This window comes from Anser anser, assembly GCF_964211835.1.
Source record: "Anser anser genome assembly, chromosome: 5".
In the NCBI taxonomy this organism is placed as follows: Eukaryota; Metazoa; Chordata; class Aves; order Anseriformes; family Anatidae; genus Anser; species Anser anser.
Window position 1 is genome coordinate 1,580,805 of NC_139725.1, and position 20,082 is coordinate 1,600,886.

General features: G+C 38.2%; 1 protein-coding gene and 1 long non-coding RNA gene across 30 annotated transcripts in view; one reads left to right on the plus strand and one right to left on the minus strand.

Moving 5' to 3' along the window:
- The window catches only part of LOC310899701, a 158,142-nt gene extending 150,295 nt beyond the window's left edge, over nucleotides 1-7,847 (plus strand). For 16 of the 17 annotated variants that reach the window (XR_014584551.1, XR_014584552.1, XR_014584553.1 and 13 more), the window contains one exon: nucleotides 6,618-7,847. This is a non-coding gene — a long non-coding RNA (uncharacterized lncRNA). Of the gene's footprint in view, nucleotides 1-1,563; nucleotides 1,630-6,617 lie in introns of all 17 variants that reach the window. The other variant, XR_014584564.1, reaches the window with a different exon arrangement.
- TEAD1 (TEA domain transcription factor 1) overlaps nucleotides 2,204-20,082 on the minus strand; it is a 160,586-nt gene continuing 142,707 nt past the window's right edge. For all 13 annotated transcript variants that reach the window (XM_083836445.1, XM_083836444.1, XM_083836450.1 and 10 more), the window contains 3 exons: nucleotides 10,631-10,771; nucleotides 9,082-9,234; nucleotides 2,204-8,046 (listed from right to left, as the gene is read on the minus strand). In XM_083836445.1, the coding sequence (XP_083692571.1) occupies nucleotides 7,933-8,046; nucleotides 9,082-9,234; nucleotides 10,631-10,771 (408 nt within the window). In that variant the 3' untranslated portion in view covers nucleotides 2,204-7,932. The remainder of the gene's footprint in view (nucleotides 8,047-9,081; nucleotides 9,235-10,630; nucleotides 10,772-20,082) is intronic.

Sequence of the window (20,082 nt, forward strand, 5' to 3'; positions counted from 1 at the left end):
AAACCAAGCTGACAAATCTTCATCTACCAGGGAGGCTATATGGTGCTTTGCTGATGAGATTTTTGGGCTGCCTTTCTGTTATGTCCCAGTGAGGCATGAAGAACCTCCAGTATAAAGAGAGGCCTACAACAGCCCTTCCTTTCCCATTAAGCTTAAAGAGAATCCTTGAAGTGTCCCAATTATGTCCCAATAATGGGAAGTACAAATAAGAAGCAATATAGGAGCAAAAAAATCAACTCTATTCACTGACCTAGAAAGTGAATGTTTGTTTGTTGTAGCCTTTTTCTTAGTTTTAGATCTCCCCCTTTCTTCTGATGGAACTCTTATTATTGTTGGTCTTGAAACTATCCTTTTCATCCTTTCTTACTATTTTCTCCCTTGCCTCCTTTGCTCAGATTTTCATTTTCTTTGGAAAGTAAAATTCTGTTCATTTTTTTCACTTGCACTCCAGGTTTCTAGTTTTCCTTTTCAATCTTCTCGTAGCACATTCTCTACCTGCTCCCTCCTGCCCTTCCCACCTTCGCCAAGTCTTGTGTGTCTCCAGCACAGCTCTAGCTCTCACCAAGCAGCAATCCTGTAACAGCTTACAACCATTAACCAACTGTCACACCTCTCTACAAGGTAGGTAATAATTTACGAACACTGCTAAGCTGCTGCTGTTTGGAGTGACAGATTGTTCAGCTGTTTCTGCTCAAAGGATCCCAGACAACAATATGAAGGCTGTGAAAGCTCAGGGTTGGGATAAATAGCTAGAGCAGTGTGTGGGATCTATAGACATCTGCTAACACACTGCTGAGCTCTGAACTGTCCTCTTACTCCTGCTTTTATGAGCATTAAATGCATTCAGTATTTGTATTGACAAATAGGCTGCATCTTAAAAAAAAAAAAATCCACAGAAGAAAAGTCTGTAGACCACCTATAGCTCTTCATGCAACACTTTGTAAAACAGCATGGAGTAATTAGTATGTCTTCTTCATCCTGTGACCGTGATGCTGTAATCATGTAAACCAGACTGGGCTTAGGTATGCAGGGGCTGTTGTGTCTGCTGAAGACAGCTGGTTAATACACGAATGGTGTGATGTTACACTGGGACTGCCAACCTGAAGTGTTGCATGGCATTTGTCCCAGAGGTAGATGGTTTATGGTTTTTAACCTAAATTAATTAAGATGCAGTACCTTAATTAAGAAAGAGGTTGCTTCTGAAAAAGCTAACCCACTTCAAAGTGCTGAAGCCATATACTTAATGGGGAACAAAGAGAAAACAGGGCCAAAACAGACCATGTCTGTGTGTTGTTCTCAGCCCATTCATCTCACACATGGGGGGTGCTCTGGTGGAATTTTAAAAATGGTAGTGGAACATCTGCCACCCAAAAGGAGAATTGGGGTGTGTGGGAGGGGGCATGTGGTTTATTCAAAAGCCACTGCTCTCCTTTTGAAGCAGAAGATGAGCCAGATGTACGTTTGTTCTTTTTTCTCTGCCAAGTCCTGGTCATGTTGCCATTGACTCCAATTGATGCAGGATATCCCCTTTACTCTCTTTTTTCCTTTCTTTTTTTTTCCTAGGTGGGTGGTTTCACTTCATAAATGCAGCGGGCAAGTTAAACTTGTTTAATCCTCTCATCATACCAGGTAACAGCTGCTAGCTGCAGGGGGAAGTGGTTGTAATAAGGAAAACAAGAAATCAGTCTCTTGAAAAGTGGAACAACATTTTTAGGACCTCAACTCTCACAGAGCGCAAGTGTCCTTCTGGAAGAAACACCTCAACCCCAGTTAACTACTGTGTTCCTCAGTCAGTTCTAGTTATCACGTTAGTGATGTATTTCATGCTTTTCATTGTGTATGATTTTGAATAGCTCATTCCTGCTTCTAGTATAAAGGGGGATGGGTGGCTTTTCCCATTTAAACAGTATGGTTTAAATGATGCTTCAAAAAAAAAACCCACCACCATTTCTTTAGGAAGACACACAAGCTAGAGGTCTTGTCAATGTAATGCTAGAACACATACAGATTCATCGTTGAACACAGCTTCCAGATGTGCCAGCCACGGGTGCCATCTCTAAAAGTTTTTGTGAATCTTGCTAGATGTCATTGACACATTTAGGTAAACACAGGTATTTCTGCAAATCTGGCCTTGTGCTACTTTGGCAAATGCTTTTGAAAGTTGCACCCAACAATAAAAAGAGATTGATATAGGAGATTAAGATAAATGCACAAAACACTTTCATTTTCTTTATTTTCAATCGATACTGTATGAATACAAAGTTTCTAGAAAGCTACAAAAATTCTACCACTTTATCAAGAAGGCATCAAAATGTGTCACTTTGCAAAGACATGAAAACACCTGCAGTAACCGACACAAAAATAGCATTTTTAGAGTGATGAAATAATTGCACTTAACTGTCATGGATATTAAAGTTATCACACATATGTACCGCGAAAGCTAGAATACATTTTTTTTTTTTTACAAAGCACTTTATAAAAAAATTCTCTGCACACAAAACCTATAATTTTCATATTACTATCATACTAAAGATAAATTCACTTTAAAGCCAACACTTAAAACATTTGAAACAAAAAAAGGTACCAGTACCTACACACAGACAATAACAAATACAAGAATACTGTACTGCCAAGAGGTTTGACTGAAACTCCTTTTGAAAGCTTCTGCAAATATGTTAAGAAAACATTGGAGAACATTCACTTTTTTCAAAGAGCCTTCCCTCCCTGTCTAACCTAGAGGTACTTTATCATCAAAAGGCAAGTTCTACATCAAAAGTTACCAGCAGCAGTACAATATTAAAGTAACCACTGACCATATATGAATATGCTTAAGTCACAAACCCATTTTATACACATTACACAAATAAACATAAAGTGAGAATTCCATTAAGTCATTTACAAATGTGAACAAATGCACATGGCAAAAAAAAAAAAACAAAACCAAACCAAACCCCAACCTGTTTTACATAAAATGTACTGAAGAATTAAAGGCTATTCAGGTTTTCAATGTTATAAAATTCTTTTGTCTTCCTTTTTCAGGCACATATTGTATTTTTTGTCTGCAGTCATGAGCCTGAACCAAAGAGGCCCATAAAATAAAACAAAAACAAAAACACATATTCTGTAAGGAGGTAACAGGGATCTGTCTCCTTTTTGTCAACTGAGTGCATTTAAGATTTAATTTACACACTAAAACTAATTACATGATCTCAGCAAGAATGACCCGAAAAGTTAAAAGCTGAAGATCTCCAAAGTGTTTCTTGTACTTTTCATTATCCAGCCTTTTTTTTTTTTTTTTTTTTTTGTTAAGGGGGCTAAGCATCTTGTTATAAGATAGGGAAAGGAGATCATCCTGAGAAAGTACGAAACTGGACTCTATTATCACATCTGCTGTTTGACCGGGTATCTGAATCAGTATGGGTCAAGTAAAGAGTAGACAAAACATTTCTCAGTATGACAGATCCAGGAAAACTGTAAGGGAAACTGCTTCAGGAGCAAGTATGCCCTAGGAGTTGCAGTGGAAAAATAAATAGATATGGATGAGTATGTCAAATGTTGTATCTGCCTTGAACTGGCCAGTTACTTACATTCAACAGTAATGTACACCCTTCATTATTTAAAATAGCCTATATTGTGGAGGTTTTAACGGAAGAAGCTACTGCCAAACTTAGTGAGCTGTAGCTGCAGTAGAAAGAGAAAGCGAGAAACAGGCATTATATCTGCAATTCCTTCAAAATAGTGGTGCAGTACCTACATAAAATAATTTTGGAATTCAAGTAAGTACAACTACATTTGTTTGTAGCAATTTTCAACAGCCCCAAATGGTACCATTACGCTTGTTTTAATGAGACAGGAGTGTACTTTACCACAAATATGCATTAGTACAGCTGAAATGTTTGGTAAAAACTGAAAATATATGCTTTACTTGAGGGGTGAAATTGTCTTTGCCCTATCTCAGTCTCAGTGAATTCAACAGGATTACTTGTCTTACAGAGGTAAGTGAGATTTAGACCTTGAAGGAATAAGAAAAATATTATTTTAGAGACAGGGAAATTGAATTATCACAATATTTACCACACAGTGTCACAATATTTCTATATATAAAAAGTTAATCTTAGTTTTCATCAAATACTTTAAAAATCAAGTTAAAATTGTATTCACAACTATATAATCCCTCTGACAGCTTTTGGTTTTGCTGATATTTATTCTAACTTTTTTTTTCTTAAAATCTTGCTCCTCTTCCCATTGATTTTAGTTGTAGTGTACACAGTACGGCCCCCGTTCACAGAAGGTATCAAATACAGACATATTTTTTAAGAGGAGCTACATTTTTCCTAGCATGACATCATGTGGGACAAAAACAAAACAAAACAACCTTGTGTTCTGAACAGTGCTGGCCAGAGTTTCTCTAACAGCACCTTCACCCACAATGCTCACACTTAATTCAGTGTTTAAAAACACATAGTTGCATTTACCCTAGCTATTGTCTGTTCTCCGTTTTCATCTCGTTTTATGCATCTGACCTTCAGTATGCACAATTTTGTAAACAAAATCTTCTGTCTTAAAAGATCTTCACAGATACTGAAATATTATTAGAGGAAAACAATAGTCTCATTTGTCAACTGTCTGAAATTCTGCAGTGCATGGATCTCATTATGCAGATAGATACATGACTGGATGAAGAGAATATAAATGTGAATCATTTTCATTTTTATATCATAGGCAAATCAGTTGCTGGTTTGCAATGCTGTCAGAAATGGCAAACAGTACCTTATTCTCCAGCAGGTTGATTATTAGCGAAATTACATTGCTATAAATGGTGCTCTTTTGTGAATGGAGGCCTGTAGTTTCAACTTATTCCAATAAACCAAAGGCATTACGGTGATAACTAAATATTTTTGGTCTCTCTACAAATTGTCATTATTATGGCAGCACTTTTCTAAGCTGGAATTTCAAACCAAAGGCACTTTCATGCTAGAGTGCAGAAGAGTCACAATTTATTATTTGGTCATGAAATTTAGAAAGGCAGCATTATTAATACAAATCACTTTTCACGGAGAACTATGAATCTGTAACCTTTCCTTTTGGTATAGACACTTAACTGCGTAGCAATGGGATTGACTTGTACTGAAGGTTCGTTTAGACCAAGCAGTCAAAGAGCTTTTCTGTGGGAAAAAATATAGATATTTTAAAAAATGGAACCAATTGATAAAACAATATATAAAATCTGTGTTAAGAGGCTAAAGGTACTTCTAATATAATGCTAAGGCACTGCATATTGTAATGCTTTGGCAGCTCTCAGTTAAAAGGTTCCTACAAAAAGTAACAGTAACAAGATAAGTACTTCCAGCTTACAAAAGAGCTCACAGTTTACAGGCAGCCTGTTGGACTACACACCCCACGCTGAACAGTTGAAGGATTAAGGCTTTTAAGAATTAACATATACAGGGTATGGATCATTTACAGAAGTGTAAAGAAAAGACAATGGAAATAGTTTCCCTAATATTACATAAGTGAACACCAATAAACATTGTGATTTTTATACCCTATAGTTATGACATACGTAGTGTGCCAGATTCCGTTAAAAAAACCTGTACCTGGTTTTGCAAATTGACTTACACACTTTATACACCTCAAAGAGTTTGCTTGTTATTAAAAAAAAAATCATCAAAACCACAATTCAAACCCTAAATAAAAGACAAACTTTAGAACAAAATGAAACAAAAAAGTAGTTTTTGACTTGTAACACCAAGTGCTTAGAATAAAGGGCTACCGTTAGGCTGTTACAATGCAGTGCTTTTCCTGATGTGACTGTTAGTGTAAAAATGAGTGTTAAAAGAGACCTTACCATGGACATATTTCTCTGTTCAGTTCACAGAATATAAACTGAAAGATCATCAGCCCTAATATCCACAAGCAGATAACAGCTAGACATCACAGCAATCATCCACCTACTAGCATTAGATCAGCAGCCAGCTAAGGAATTTAAGCAGTCTCCCTTCCCCTCATAGATGTTTGTGTCTTCCTCTAATGTGAGTCCTCAGCAGTGTTAAATATGAATACGGTCCGCCACAGGTGTACAGCAACCTGCTACCATGTTTAGGCTATGTTCTAGTCTAGATAATTCAATCATGGGCAATTCTAACAGAGGGTACTATACAAATATAAAATAACCAGAAATTAAAAGTGTTTTTTTGAAGACTAGAGCACTGTAGCCTGGGAATAAATTCTAGAGTTAAATTGTGAATGGGCACATATCATTAAATGGCAGTGAGGAGGGAGCTGTTAAATGTTAACTTCTTTGAGTCAGAGCTGGAAAGAACCTTCCCAAGAACACCCTTTGCTGATACTTCATGACTGATCTTTAAGGTGGCTTGTGCTTGGCCTGGCGGTCCTGAGCCTTTCTGACAAATGTTTTTCATGAGAACCCACTGTTGAAACAGCACCTGCTGAAACAACTGCTGCTTGGGCAACTGAAGGACAGTGCTGGGTGTGCAGCAGAAGAAAAGAAACTGAACAACACTCTGGCTTAGCCAGGAAGAATGAGAATACTTATCTCACATGTGCGTACCTTGGATAATCACTCACACCCACATCTGTGTTTTGAATCTTTACAGTATTAAAATATCTCCAGCTGCACTTCACTTCCTGGAGTCTTCCCTGATATATCAGAAGGATGAATACTACCACATCCAGATGCAAAAGGACATCAGACCCCATGTGGTATGTACATGTTTGTTTCATATAAGGTCTTTGCCAGTAGGAACTGGAGAGAAAACTGGGGAGAGGTGTAAGAGCACCATGATAAAGAGGAAAAGGAGAAAAAAAATCTCCACTTTCCAATCTTCTTTGCCTGATGTTGGTTGTGACTTTCTAGTGTCTCATAGATATTAAAGCTGTTGATCCTTTCAGAGGTGTATGCATTCTTCTCTCAAACACTTTAGTGTTTTGCTTTTAGTTTATGAATTATTCAATGCTGTTGCAATGTCCGTTGTTTCCATTCATGTTTTTTTCAGAATTGCGAGTTTTTCAATCAACTTATTAGAAAACATAGCTGTCCGTATAAAATATAACTGCACACACAAGACTACATATAATGCAAGTCTAAATCTTCAGTATTTACCTACTTATTGCAAAATGAGCCATCTTTTTCATTAAATAATCAAATTTTCATATTAGTACAATACAACTTTATACTCTTTTAAAATACACTAGATATGTTAGGGATAAGGGATGATGTTTTCTTTCTCTGCAATACCTGTTTGAAAGTTTAATGGATTAGAAGATTAGTTTTAGCATTGAGAAAAAAATACAAAATTTGCCTAATTTTAGGACCTGTCTGTTTCTTATCAGGCATTTCTTAAGGCTATATTTTTTCATTTGGTTTCAAACAGAAAAACGTTAACATTTTAAAAAATAATTTAGTGAATTACATTTGTCCGTATCTTCCACCCTAATTAGTTACAAAGATAATTCTATAAAGATTATTAACTTTGTGTACTCATTTACAGTTATAGCTAAAGATTCATTTCAATTTCACTTGAATTGTAAAACAAGTATTTTGTGTTGGAAAAAAAAAATCTTATAAATGCTGTCAGTTTTTCCCCATGGCAAATGCTCTGTCATACATTTTTCTATCAGAATTAAAAATAGGCCTCCACAGACAGAGGCATTAGGTTCTTAAATACAGTCTTCCCAAAGAACTGTGGTTTAGAAATTTGAAGAACACTTAAGTTTTAGAAATAATTTTTACAACTGTACCAGAATTTCACAGCTACAATTATATATGAACACATTAAAAATGACTTCACTACAACAGGATTTAGAAAAATGTGGGTGAAAGTTGGGCCAGAGGCACTGCCACTTAGTGTTGAGGTTTACAGTCTGTGTTTTGATAAAGAAGTGAAATGAAGTGTATATATAAATAACTGCTCAGTCCTTTACAAGCCTGTAGATATGATGCTGTGCTCCATGTTCACTGTTTGACACTTCAAATACACAAGCCATGCAGAGTAGGGTTTCTTGTGTATCCCTGTTCGTTACAACCTATTTGAAGGGAAGAAAAAGGTAGACAATATATTAAAAACTTGAAAACACCAGAGCCAAAGGAAGAAATGACTGGTTTAATTTAGGCAATGTTTAGATGTTGCTGTTTGAAATGTCCTCTCTCTTTTTCTCTCTCCCTCCCTCTCTCTATCTCGCTGGCAATTTAAATTGACCTCCATGGCTGCGCTGACACAGTGTGCTCCGGGGCAGAGCTGTGGGGCAGTTGCTCCTAAAACAGGGATACTGAGATTCATCCCACCCAGGGTGCCACCCATGAGCCATCAGCTCAGCATTCCTCAACCTACACTAACTTCAGTAAAGGAAAACCAGTGCATCTTTGTCCCCCTGTGTTTGTCTGCCAAAAGGCAGCTGAGCTGAGTGCACCCCTCACTCATCACCCCCACACTGCATCACTCTGAGCTCACTGCCCTACCTCTTTGTCATGCCATCAACCTTCAGTCTTGCCCAATTCCTGTGGTGGCAGCAGCATCACATGGCTCTAAGTGCTTGGCCAGGTGCCACTGCAATGCCACAGTGCAATAAGCAGGTAGCTGGATGACAGTGGCTTCAAGGCTACTACGCAGACCATTCCTCATGCTTTAGGTCACCTGTTGGGTGTATCCTCACCATTACTTCATGCTTTCCTGGTCCAAGAACTAATTAATTAATACACTGACATTTGCAGTATTGTAACTGGCATGTCAGTAAGAACACATTAGATGAATGGGATGGTTCAAAGTTACTGCCTCAGGCTCTTTACAAACACCAGAGACTTGCATTAAAAATAAGAGAAGTAAGCTGAATATCTGGGAAGTAACAGAGACGTTTGTTCATGTTCTCAGCCAGCCTTTTCTTCTCATCCTTGGTTTCTATAGAGCACGATTCCAAGACTATTAGTCTGAAGTCAATGGGATGATTTGTTTAGTAAGCAACATGACTAGGGGATTTGGAAACTGGTTCTAAATACTGCACATTAAGCAAGCCATATAAAGCTGAGAGTATTTTAGACATGAAAAATAAAGAGTGAGTCCATACCAATAAAATTGTAAAATTTTCCAACACGCTGTTCATCATGTATTTCTCTGGTAAATGCTTCAGCTTGTGTATGAAGTTGATCATATATTCACACATTGGAGAGCGATTTATTCTGTACACAAATCGGCCATTCTCAAACCTTGCATATTCAGTCTAAAAAAAAAAAGAATATTTAGAATAAGATACTTTAAAAAGATTAAAAGCATTAATGCTGTATCTGTTTTTTTCTTTGTGTAGACAGAAGAAAGTGGGTCTCAGCCACACAAACACCCATACTCCTACCTGCTAACTCCCTGCCTGAGCTATACAGTGCCTTGCTAAAAATTCAAAGGCCATTCATTGTTAAAAGTTTTACCACAACTTATTCTCTAACCTGTGAATTAAAAATTGAAAAGATAAAGATTATACAAAGTAATCTTTACACAAAGTAAAGTCCAAATCCATTAAAAATGAATTAAGCAGAAAACTTGCAATAAGCTTGATAAGATTTGACAGTACTTTTGGGACAATCAGCTGCAAAGGGAAGAACAGAAATAAGTTTATATATTTATGTATAAATATATACATATGAACATAGCTAAATATTATTGCATGATTTAATATGCAATTTATGAATTACATGAAGATGCAAGGCTACAGGCAGAAGAAAACAGACTGATTTATATTGCAGAGGTTCACAAGGGGTTGGAGGAGGGTGCCTGTGATTCTTGGACTCCAGCTGTCTAGATACCAGCTGCTCAGATGATCTCCTCAGTGGCTTTGGGGATTTCTTAGCTTTCGCTAAGCTTCGTTTAATAGAAATGATGGAAAACTTTTTATGGTCACTCTGCACTGGAACCATATTTAGTATAAGGATGACATGAACAGTGACCAAGATATCTACTAAATGCTCAACCTGCAGCTGTAGGCTAAACTGTGCATACAAAAACTATTTTGCATGTAACAGATGTGGGTGTGGGGCTTAGAACGCGGAAGACAAGTTAAATAGCTACAGTATTGTTGTACAGTAAACCAAATATCTACCTGACCAGTACATATGGCTTTTCTGCTTAGAAAATAAAAGGTAAACAATAAAGGCCCTTGCATGTTAAAAAACATAGGATACCATCCATGTCTTTGAAATGTTAAAAAAAACTAGATGACAAAAGGTAGCTTGTCACTGTAGCATGGTTCCAAACAGGCTACGTGGCTGGCCAAGCATTTGGAAATGGGAGCAAAAGCAGTTTTGCTTCAGCACTTCTCTGCTGCGACAGAGGAGGCCGCACTGATGTCAGCTGCAGGTTCCCCACTGAAAGTTGCCACAGGCAGGATGGAGGAGGGGCTCTGAAGCAGTGGGTAACCAGGATTTTATTTACTGTAGCATCACCGGCCACACAATGATATAAAAAAAAAAAAACTCAAACACTGCTGGGAAGGAAAATAGTCTTTCAGGAAGGATTAGAGGAGGGAAGGAAAAGACAGGTAAGAGTAAAGTAAATACAGGAGAGAGGAAAGCTTAAGTGAAATCAGAAGGAACTGGAGAATCAGCCCAGCCCAGCCCAACACCCACCTCTACTTTTTCTACTACTTGCTTTCCAAAAGAGCAGACTTTGGTGGAACACGTGATTGTCATGTTTTCTGAGCTCTCGTACTGACTGGTGACTCCATAAAATGCTCCTGTATCATCTTGAATGTTGCAGTTTAAGTCAGCCTGTTGGGAAAAGCAACAGATGTTGAAGATTTTATTTTTCATTTGACAATGTCATAGTATAACCTGCAATTACCTCACCATTCTTGATTTCAGAAATCAGGGAGTGAGAAGGATTTGATAGTGACAACAGTGGAAGTGGAAAACCTCAAAGAAAGTACTTGCACAATTGTTGACATAAAAACCTTAGGAAAGCCACAGTTTCTTCAAACTATAAACACAAAAGAGAACCCAGTATTTCTCTCAGCTACAGGTGGCCTTGTTGTCTGGCAGAAAGATGAAGTCCTTTTTCCTTTCTTAAAACAATGAAATCATCACTACAAAGGAAGATGGCTGTGCAACACAGGAATTGAGCTCTAACGAACTCTGTCAGGCCATATGGCCCTGATTCAGCAAACCATTTAACCTCGCTGAGCTGTATGACACATTTCACAGGCTTCACGTTATCTGTGTGCTTACTGAGCCATGCCTACTGGACCAATAAAATATTACTGAAGTATTTGATTTCTTTCAGTATTTCTCCACAGTCTGAATAATGACCCAGCTGCCTTTGATATCTAGCACCAGAGACTGAGAGTTGCAGGATCAAGTGAGAAACAGTGCTACCTTTAATTATTTATATCCAAAATCCGAGTCTTGTGTGCAGCATGATTAATTTGGTTACGAAGCAACAGCACAGGTCACATGCTGAATCCTGCCTCCCCAGGCCTGCAGTAGCACTAAAGCATTTCTGCCACTGTGCTCTTTGTCATCATGAAACCATTTTCACAAGCCATCAACTTAAAAGAGCACTAATACGGATATAGGCAGAGGCTAGAGATATCTGCAGCTGGATTTGTTGATTCAGGCGTTAGCTCTGCTGACATCTTTGGTGCCCAAGGAGAGAGTGGGCAGGGATTTCTTTTTATGTGGAAATAGCCGATCAGCTACTGCAGCGTAACATCTAGGAATCATCTGAGTTTTTAACCTACTCTGAGATGAGTATTTTAACAGGGAAATACACTTTCACAGCTGTTTCACTTGCACTTCTAGCTTAACTTGTTTTTATTGCTTTTTATAGCTAACACAGAAATGTAACACAGAAGTGATGACAAATGCCTTCTTGTCTACCTGGAGACTTTTTAAAAATGCAGTTTACAGGTATCTTTATATACTAGTTATTGTGGAACAATTGTAATCCTGCCTTCACTATAGTTCAGGTCATTTGTAACTGCTATTTAATGTTTAACTGGGCAACAAGTCATTAATTCTACTTAGTGTCTACAATCCATAATTGTGGTACAACCTTCTGAGGCAATATGCTGATAATAGCAATACTGAGCCAGTTTGTGGTATGGAGAAGACATAGGTCTAATATTACTTCAGGCTGGCTTTGGTAAATTAATCAGTGGAAAAATCTCAAGAGTTTTACACACAGTAACACAAAAAGCCTTATAGTCACATATTTTGCATAACAGAAAGAAATCCTATTGCTATTACACCTTGCTTCTTGCACATGTTTTGCATGAGGTCAGCAGTTAATGTTTAATGTACAGCTAAAGCAATGTGTTCACAGTGATCTGTAAGAAACTGTTCTGAGCTAATATTAAATAAGTAATTTGCCATCACAGCTGGTTTGCAATTACATCTAAATATGAAAAACTGTAGCAGCCATCAGCCATGTCACAGCTGCTCCACTGGAATTTCTAAAGAATAGTTCTTTCTGATAAAACAATTATACTGTTTTGAATGATAACACATTTTTTTTTCTTTCAGATACAGAGAAGATATTTAAGAAATTGTAAGTAATATGCTCCTTGTGATTTCATGTTGTTTAAAAGGGTCAACTGCATAGACCTTGTATCTCAAGCTGCAATAACAACTGCTTATAGATATTAAAAAATAACTTTTTTTTTTCTCGTTTTGAAGCCCACTGAAAAAATATACTTGACATTTAACCCGGAAAAGTAACACATGTGGCCATTGGCACCCTGTTGATCACTCCCACAGTGCTTCCAACTCTTGCTGAAATCACTAGGAATCCTGTGTACACAAAAAATACAGGCTGGGGCCCTGATGTTCCTCCCTGAATGAGGAACACTTGAAATTATCATTCAACTGTCATGATTTACTCTTATGCAATCACAATGTTGTTGCTAAAAAGTACCCATGATTGCAAAACAGAAATGAATTACCTGTATTTGCTCTTTGATTTTTTTTATTATTATTTTTAAGTAGCGTACAGTAGAGGTGTTTCAAGGAAAGGAAGAGTTCTCCTTTTAAACAAGAGTTTTAATGTTCAACTAACTACAACATGCTGAGTGCTGAACCTCCAAGACTCCTCCAAAAAGTGTAATACCAATATAAAAATCCTAAGAGTTTGCAACAGTAAATACTTTTGAATGAAAGCTACAGCAAAGCTTCTTTTAATAACGAAACAATTTTCTCCAGTCTCACATACTAAAGCATCTTGTCCCTTAACCTGGGGTTCAAATCTTTTCACTAGAGGATGAGTACATGAACACAAAGGAAGGAGCATGCATCATTGTGAAGAGGGGAATGTCACCTCAAGGAAGTAGTCTTAATCTAGAATTTGATTTTTTTTTAAAGTGTTGACTACATTTATAAAAGAAGGAAAGACAATCACTTTGGTAAAATACAAAGCTTTGGTTAAATGATAAGAAATGACGGTGAAGGAGTTGTTACGTATATTGGTATGGCTTACATAGCAAGGGGTTCATTTAAATGCACACAATACGCGAAAATGTCTCTCTCAAACTGAAGAAAGCAAGTCACATTTTAAATTTGGGGGAATTTTTTTCCCCAAAAGGTAATGATGATACCAAAAAAAAAAAAAAAGTTATTGGAAAAATTGTAGATCTGATGTGGCTATGAGAATTGCAGATGTAATTTTGAGCAGAAGAACAGTGATGTGTTGTTACCTCTGAATTCAGTTTAAGCAGGATCCTTACTACAATATTGACTCCAGTTTTTGTGTCCACATTTTAGAAAGGATGTTGGAAAATTGGAAAAGGTTCAGAAAAGAGTTACAAGAATGATTTCAGGTCTGGAAAACATCCTTTGTAGTGAATGACTAATGAAACTCCATCTACTTAATTTTTCCAACGGAAGTTTTTCTACGACTTTGTCATAGTCTACAAGTTGCTACATGGGAAAGAGTCTTCTGATAGATTAAAGCTTGAAGGAAAGGACATTAAAAGACAAAAAGCTAACGCTACACAAAAGCTAAACGAGAAACACGGCAGACGCTGATATCTCTGATGGCAATGAAATGCTGGAATAATTCTGAATATGGTGAAGTCACTGTTACTTAGGGTCTTTTGTAACCAATCTGAATATGTAAGTAACAGGGATGCTCTAGCTCACGTAGGCTTATAGCCTGGATGCAAAAATTACTTAGCGAGGCTCATTACCTATATTACAGGAGAGGTAAGACTAGATAAATATAATAATTCCAAAATTGACATCTATGACTTTATCTTATTAACCTCAGTTAACCTTCTTAATGATCCCAGTGAAAAATTTGACAAGTCAAGCTTCTGGAGCACTGTGCCTGCAGCCTCTCACGAGACTCAGCTTTGTCTCTATTTCCTTGGTACGCTCAGTCTGTCTCTATCTAGCTGTTCACCTGCATTTTAGACTTCGACTGCAAGGCTTCCTGGACTGTAAACCATCTTTCCCTTCTGTACAGCTTCTGCTGCAGCTATGCTGTTGATCCGTGGCTCCAGAAATTAGGGTTGGTGAGCACTACTGTAGCATATACCTATAAATACCCTTTAGAATGGAAGCATGATTACATATAGTGAACAAGAGTCATTTTGAGTAATTTTTCAAAAAGTCATTTTCAATACTCATTAAAAGATTCGCATTTGAAGATCAGTGTAATTTAGCAGGAAAGGAAAACCTAACAACTTAACAAATGTTGTGGGGTTTTGTTGGGGGGTTGATTTTCAAACGTAAAACTAATCTTGATTCAGTTTTAAAAGCTGAACTCTGTATTAGCTGAATGCATTTGGAGGGGAGAGAAAGACCCTCAGCTTTCTGGCACCCTTTCTACGTGATTGTATAAGAACATGATTAATTCATGAATACAGCATAGCTTGTCAAAGGGTAGCACTGAAAATATTACATATTAAGAGTACCAAGTGTTTCACATGCTGCATGGCAAAGCCCCTGCCAGTGTGCCAGAGCAAGGAGCAAAACATAGCTGGCTGCAACCAAAATAAAGAGGAAAAATATTTAAAAACAAACAAACAACAAAACGCTCCACATTCACTTCCCAAGCGCTCTCAGGCTCTGTGTTAGCGGCAGGGGTCATAGGGTAGAGCGCTTGTGTAATAGTAACAGCTTTGGCTAACAAAAAAGCAACTCTAGCAAAAACTACTGAGAAGAGTCTAAATTCTTTCTGCTGAGTAGAAGGAAAAGAGCACCTATTGGAAACAATGGGATCTGGGGAGGGCCAGAACAATTTATGCTGGCATTCAGTAGTTAACATTAAGCACATAAGGCCATTTGTTAACAGCGTAAAGGTTTTAACGACTGCTGACTGCAGGGAGGTGTGTTACTCATATGACCGCATCATGCCTTCCCTCCTCCTCTCCAAAGAGTGATCAAAGAGCAGAGATTCCAAATAGTGAAGCAATTTTTTCCAACAGGAGCATCTGGGTCGCTGGCACGTTACACTGCAGCTCAGGAATTGCGTCCAGGTCTGCCACATGGTTGGGCTTGTGATGGACAGGCCAAGCTGCTCCGGCTTCCCAGCTGCTCAGCCCCTTCCACTCATTAGCCAGGCTCAAGCGCTAATGCCCGTGCATCAATTGGTAAAAGGGTACGCCTCAAGCACCACGTGAACACCCTGTGCTGAGAGGGTTGCGATGCAGGAAGGAAAATGGATGGCTGCTTTCTTCCATATCTAATTTGTTTCGCATACATTTGCATGCTGGCCATAGCCCCATTCACATTACAGCTTCCATTTGTGAGCTGCAGATCATTTGCCAGTCAAAACTGGCGATTGTGCATGTGTGTGTCTGTGTTTGTGGAGGGAAATCCAAGAGTCCGGATTGTGCAATAGAACTTGCATGTAAGAACACAAAGAAAACAAAAAGGCAGTAGCCACAATTGTGTGTGTGTAAATGAAGGGCACAAAGAATCTCTGCACCTTTTAAGACTGCTGGAGGCACATGGAGATAAATTCGGGGGGGAGGAGGAGACCACAGGCGCAAGCCATTTCTGAACACTGATTACATGGGGAAATTGTTTGTTCCAGTGTATCACAAAGAGAAGGAGCACTATTTTTCATGCCACAGCTGTTTTGAATAAGAATAGGAATAAACTTAACCATCCTTCTCATGTTACTTACCACTAATTATGGCATATATTTACATCTATAAAACAGTGAAATTTTGGGGGACATAATTTAATGCCCCTTTATTGTGTAGATGCCTTTATTTCCATCCCACATTTGAATTTCAAAAATGTTTAGGACTTCAAAGCATCTTTAAAAGCTTGCCCTAATTATAATATGCATTACTTTCTAAAACTCCTAGTTTGCATTGCTGATTCCTGCAAATAGAGGCATTCATTTTTAAACATCAATTAATATCATCCATGCATCTTTTCAGATGAGTTTTGGCCTTTATTTTAGTGTTGCACTGGATTCTGACTAAGCATTCCTCAGTTTGGAGACTAGGTCAAGCTCCTGCATACACTTAAAAAAAAAAATAAGCCAATGGCTCAGATCGGTGGAAAGCCTGAAAGCCCAGTATTAATTTGTATCAGCTGCTTTTTTTTCTCACTGTTTCACTAGTTAGAAAACATCCTTCCTCCTTTTAGATGTATTTGCTGCCCATGTCTATATCTGTAGCTACAGAAGTCAGAGTTCAGGTGTGGCACAGAGCATGTGTCGGTGTCAAGATACACAAAATCCACAGCCACACTGTAGAAAGGTGTGTCCGCACCAGCACTATGGATGCCAACAGAGGTGTGGAGCCTGCCGCATGGGTACTGAAGCTGACAGAGAAGTCAAGCAGAAACAGACTCTTGCCTCAGAACTTGCAATTAGAGCACAAAGCAAAACATGAGAGGGAAATAATTAGCTAAAACAGAATATGAATTTAGTCTAGGCTGCATCAGACAGATACTCACTGCTGAATTAATGTCAAAAGTGCTCTTAGTACCAAAAAGTAGTTGCCAAGCTACGTAGTGATAGACAGGGCTAAGTTACAAGGAGGGTTAAGTCCTAGAGCAATTCCCTTGCTGGAGTTGACGGAGATGTATGCAGTAATAACAGCTAAGTCAAATGTCTTTATTGGGGATGTGGAGACATGTACCACAACCTTCATGCAAGAGAAAACAGAGAGCTGGGGGGCAGAGTGCTGGGCAGTTGGCACCTGGGGCCAAGAAGGCGAGGCCAGCAATAATGTTTTATTTTGGTACAAAGCTGGAGGTGTGATCCAGCATTTACTTTTTTCCTCTTTCAAGAGTGTAAGTATAATATTTAGTGCTAGATAATTTATGGATAGTAGCAGCTAAGTGTTAGAAACAGAATAAGCATTAGAATATCAGAAATAAAATATCAGAAAATCAGAATAAGCATTAGAAACAGATAAGCATTAGAAACAGCACTAGAAAATGGTATGAGTGGAAGGTTAACCATTGAAAGAAACCAACAGAGGCAACATATGTTGATTTAGCTTTTAGATAGGCTGATGAGAAAGTCAAAGACCAGAAAACTTTGAGGGCTTTTCACAAGCCACAAAAAAAAACAGTTCAAGCACAAACCAACCAACAGGTATATTGACCTCACTCAGATTAAGATCAGATGGCACAAATCACACCTGCTTATTTTACATAGATTGGAATTATTTTGTTAGTGACAATGTTAATGAAACAGGATTGTACACTCAACCTGCACCCAGACAAAGGTTTCATCTGCAGATACTCTGAAACCTTGTCTGAATTCCTTGTCAGTGTTCTGGAGATAACTTCCACATTTATTTAAGAACACTTATTTTGGTTTTAGTTTTATATCCCTGTAATCTCCAGTTTCATATCATCGTGTCACATACATTTCCTGTGCCACAGTGTTGCTATGTTGTTCCTTATTTACTCATTGTACTGAGTGCATAACATGGTAAATAAAAGCCTGTCTCTCAGGTGACTGCCTTCCCTGCACTGGTTCCCAGTGACTGCCTGCGATAAACAGAAGACGATTCACTGCACTCAAGGTACAAGACAAGGACCTGGAAATTGCTTAGCAGGGCTGTGAGGTTGGTTATGGGGTGGTGTAAATAGAGAAGACTTTTCCTTTTATACCTTCTGCACAGGTAGGTAGGAGGAGGTCCCAAAGTGTGGGATGAAGCATACCCATTGCCAGCATCTGGCTGTATCTCACAGTAAATACAATTGGAATGAATCATTAAACTGCTGCAAAGCAGAACAGCTTTGCTTTGTATTCAATACCTGTAATACTTTGCAAAGTCAACTCCACAGTTGCCAAATGTCTTCTTGCAAGATCTCAGACCTTTCAGTTTGTAAAAGGTGTGTACCTTTTTACCTTTAGCACAAGGAGAACTGAAAGGCACATGTGCTGCTGAGAAGCCTTGAGCAGAATTACATGGGAAAGAGCAAGAAGAATATTCTTTCCAGTTACCAGAGCTAAGCTACTTTCTGCCTTGGTCATCCTCAATGCGAGTGTTCCTTTCTGGTCTTTCTGTTTCCCAGCTTTCTTTTGCACACTAGATTTCATGACAAAACAGAATGTCCTTTTTGCCATCCCCAAGGATGTGCCAACTTCTCTTTAAATCTGTTTACAGGCTCACCACCCCTTCTGGCATCAAACCCTCACCTTTGCTTTTACATTTCCACATGCAGCAACATCTGACTGCTTCCTACTGTAACCTTTAACTCCTTTTACTCATAGTCCCTGGTTTTCTTTGCTGAGTCCCCTTGCAGTGCTTTCCCACCCGTACTTATTTACCCAACAGAAATTCCTATTCCTCTTTTACTCACATTACAATCAAATTCCACCAAAACCTGGAGTGTCACTGGACACTGATTGCTAGGGTGCACTCAGTAGCTTACAGTGCTGAGCAAACTACCAATAGTTAAATGGTAATAAAGGGAGAAGACAATAAACATGATGGAAAGGAAGACACAGTTAAATACAGGGTGAGGGAGGATATTGTGAAGAAGCAAAGCAATGAACAGAACCTGGGAGAAGTTGAATGTTCATAGTAAGAGGAGGTAGTGTGTGGTACAGAGGGAGTGGATACTGCTTCAGAAGTGGATACTGAATTTAAAAGAAAGGACAAAGATACAGAGTTTAATCTGTTTTCTCATTAATAAACTGGAAGTTACTAAAAGAGTCAAAAAGACTGCCAACATTTGCCAGCTTTACACTGGTAATAGACTGTTTTAGAACCGTTTCTCAAGGCTTCCCAGAAAAATGGCAAGTGTCCTTTTTTTTTTTTTTTTTCCCTGAAGAAATGTCCCATTGGGGTGAAAGAAATTAAGAGAAGGACAGTGAGCTGACAGTTTAGGATCTGATTCTCATGACTAATTAGAGAGCCATCTTATATTTTTCCTATATATATTTTTCTAGCTGTGGGGGCAACTGGTGTGAAGTCTATTTCTAGAGGAGCATTCATCATGATCCTTGCTGCTCCCAAGCACTGCCCCTGTCACCCTCCCTCTGCCTTGGCGTGCTCAAAGAGAAAGAAAATCCACTAGCCTATTTTAAGGCCATAGCTTAGGAAGGCATTCCCACCACATTTCTAATATATAAGTCAGAAGGATGTTAGCACTGTATGTTTTTTAATCTCTAAGCTAATAGTATAATAATATATAATAATATAATAATAACAAAAATAATAACAAAATAATAACAAAATTGTATTAAAAGACCATTAAGTTGGAAGGCACGGTGAGATTAGGAAATGTTAGATTGAAGTTGCCTGTACATCCTGACTGCTGAACTGCATCATGATCTTTAGCTACACAACTGCACACTCGCCCACTGAGCAACTATGCATTATTTCTGTTTATTTGCACTATTCAGTGTGGCCCAGTCTCTATTTCCTGCACACTACTCAAAAATCTGTGCTGAACACAGAATTATTAATTTGATAAAGGTTTTCTTCATGGCATTACCTTTTTTTCTTAAGAAATGTCAGTGAGTTTCATTTCTCAATGACCACCTAAAGTGAAGGGATGGCATCACCCCCATATTACAGCTGGGGAACTGAGGCAAGAGGGTTAAAGGGGTGCACTGCTTGTAGGAGATCAAGTAAAGAAGGCTGGTACTTAAATAAAGC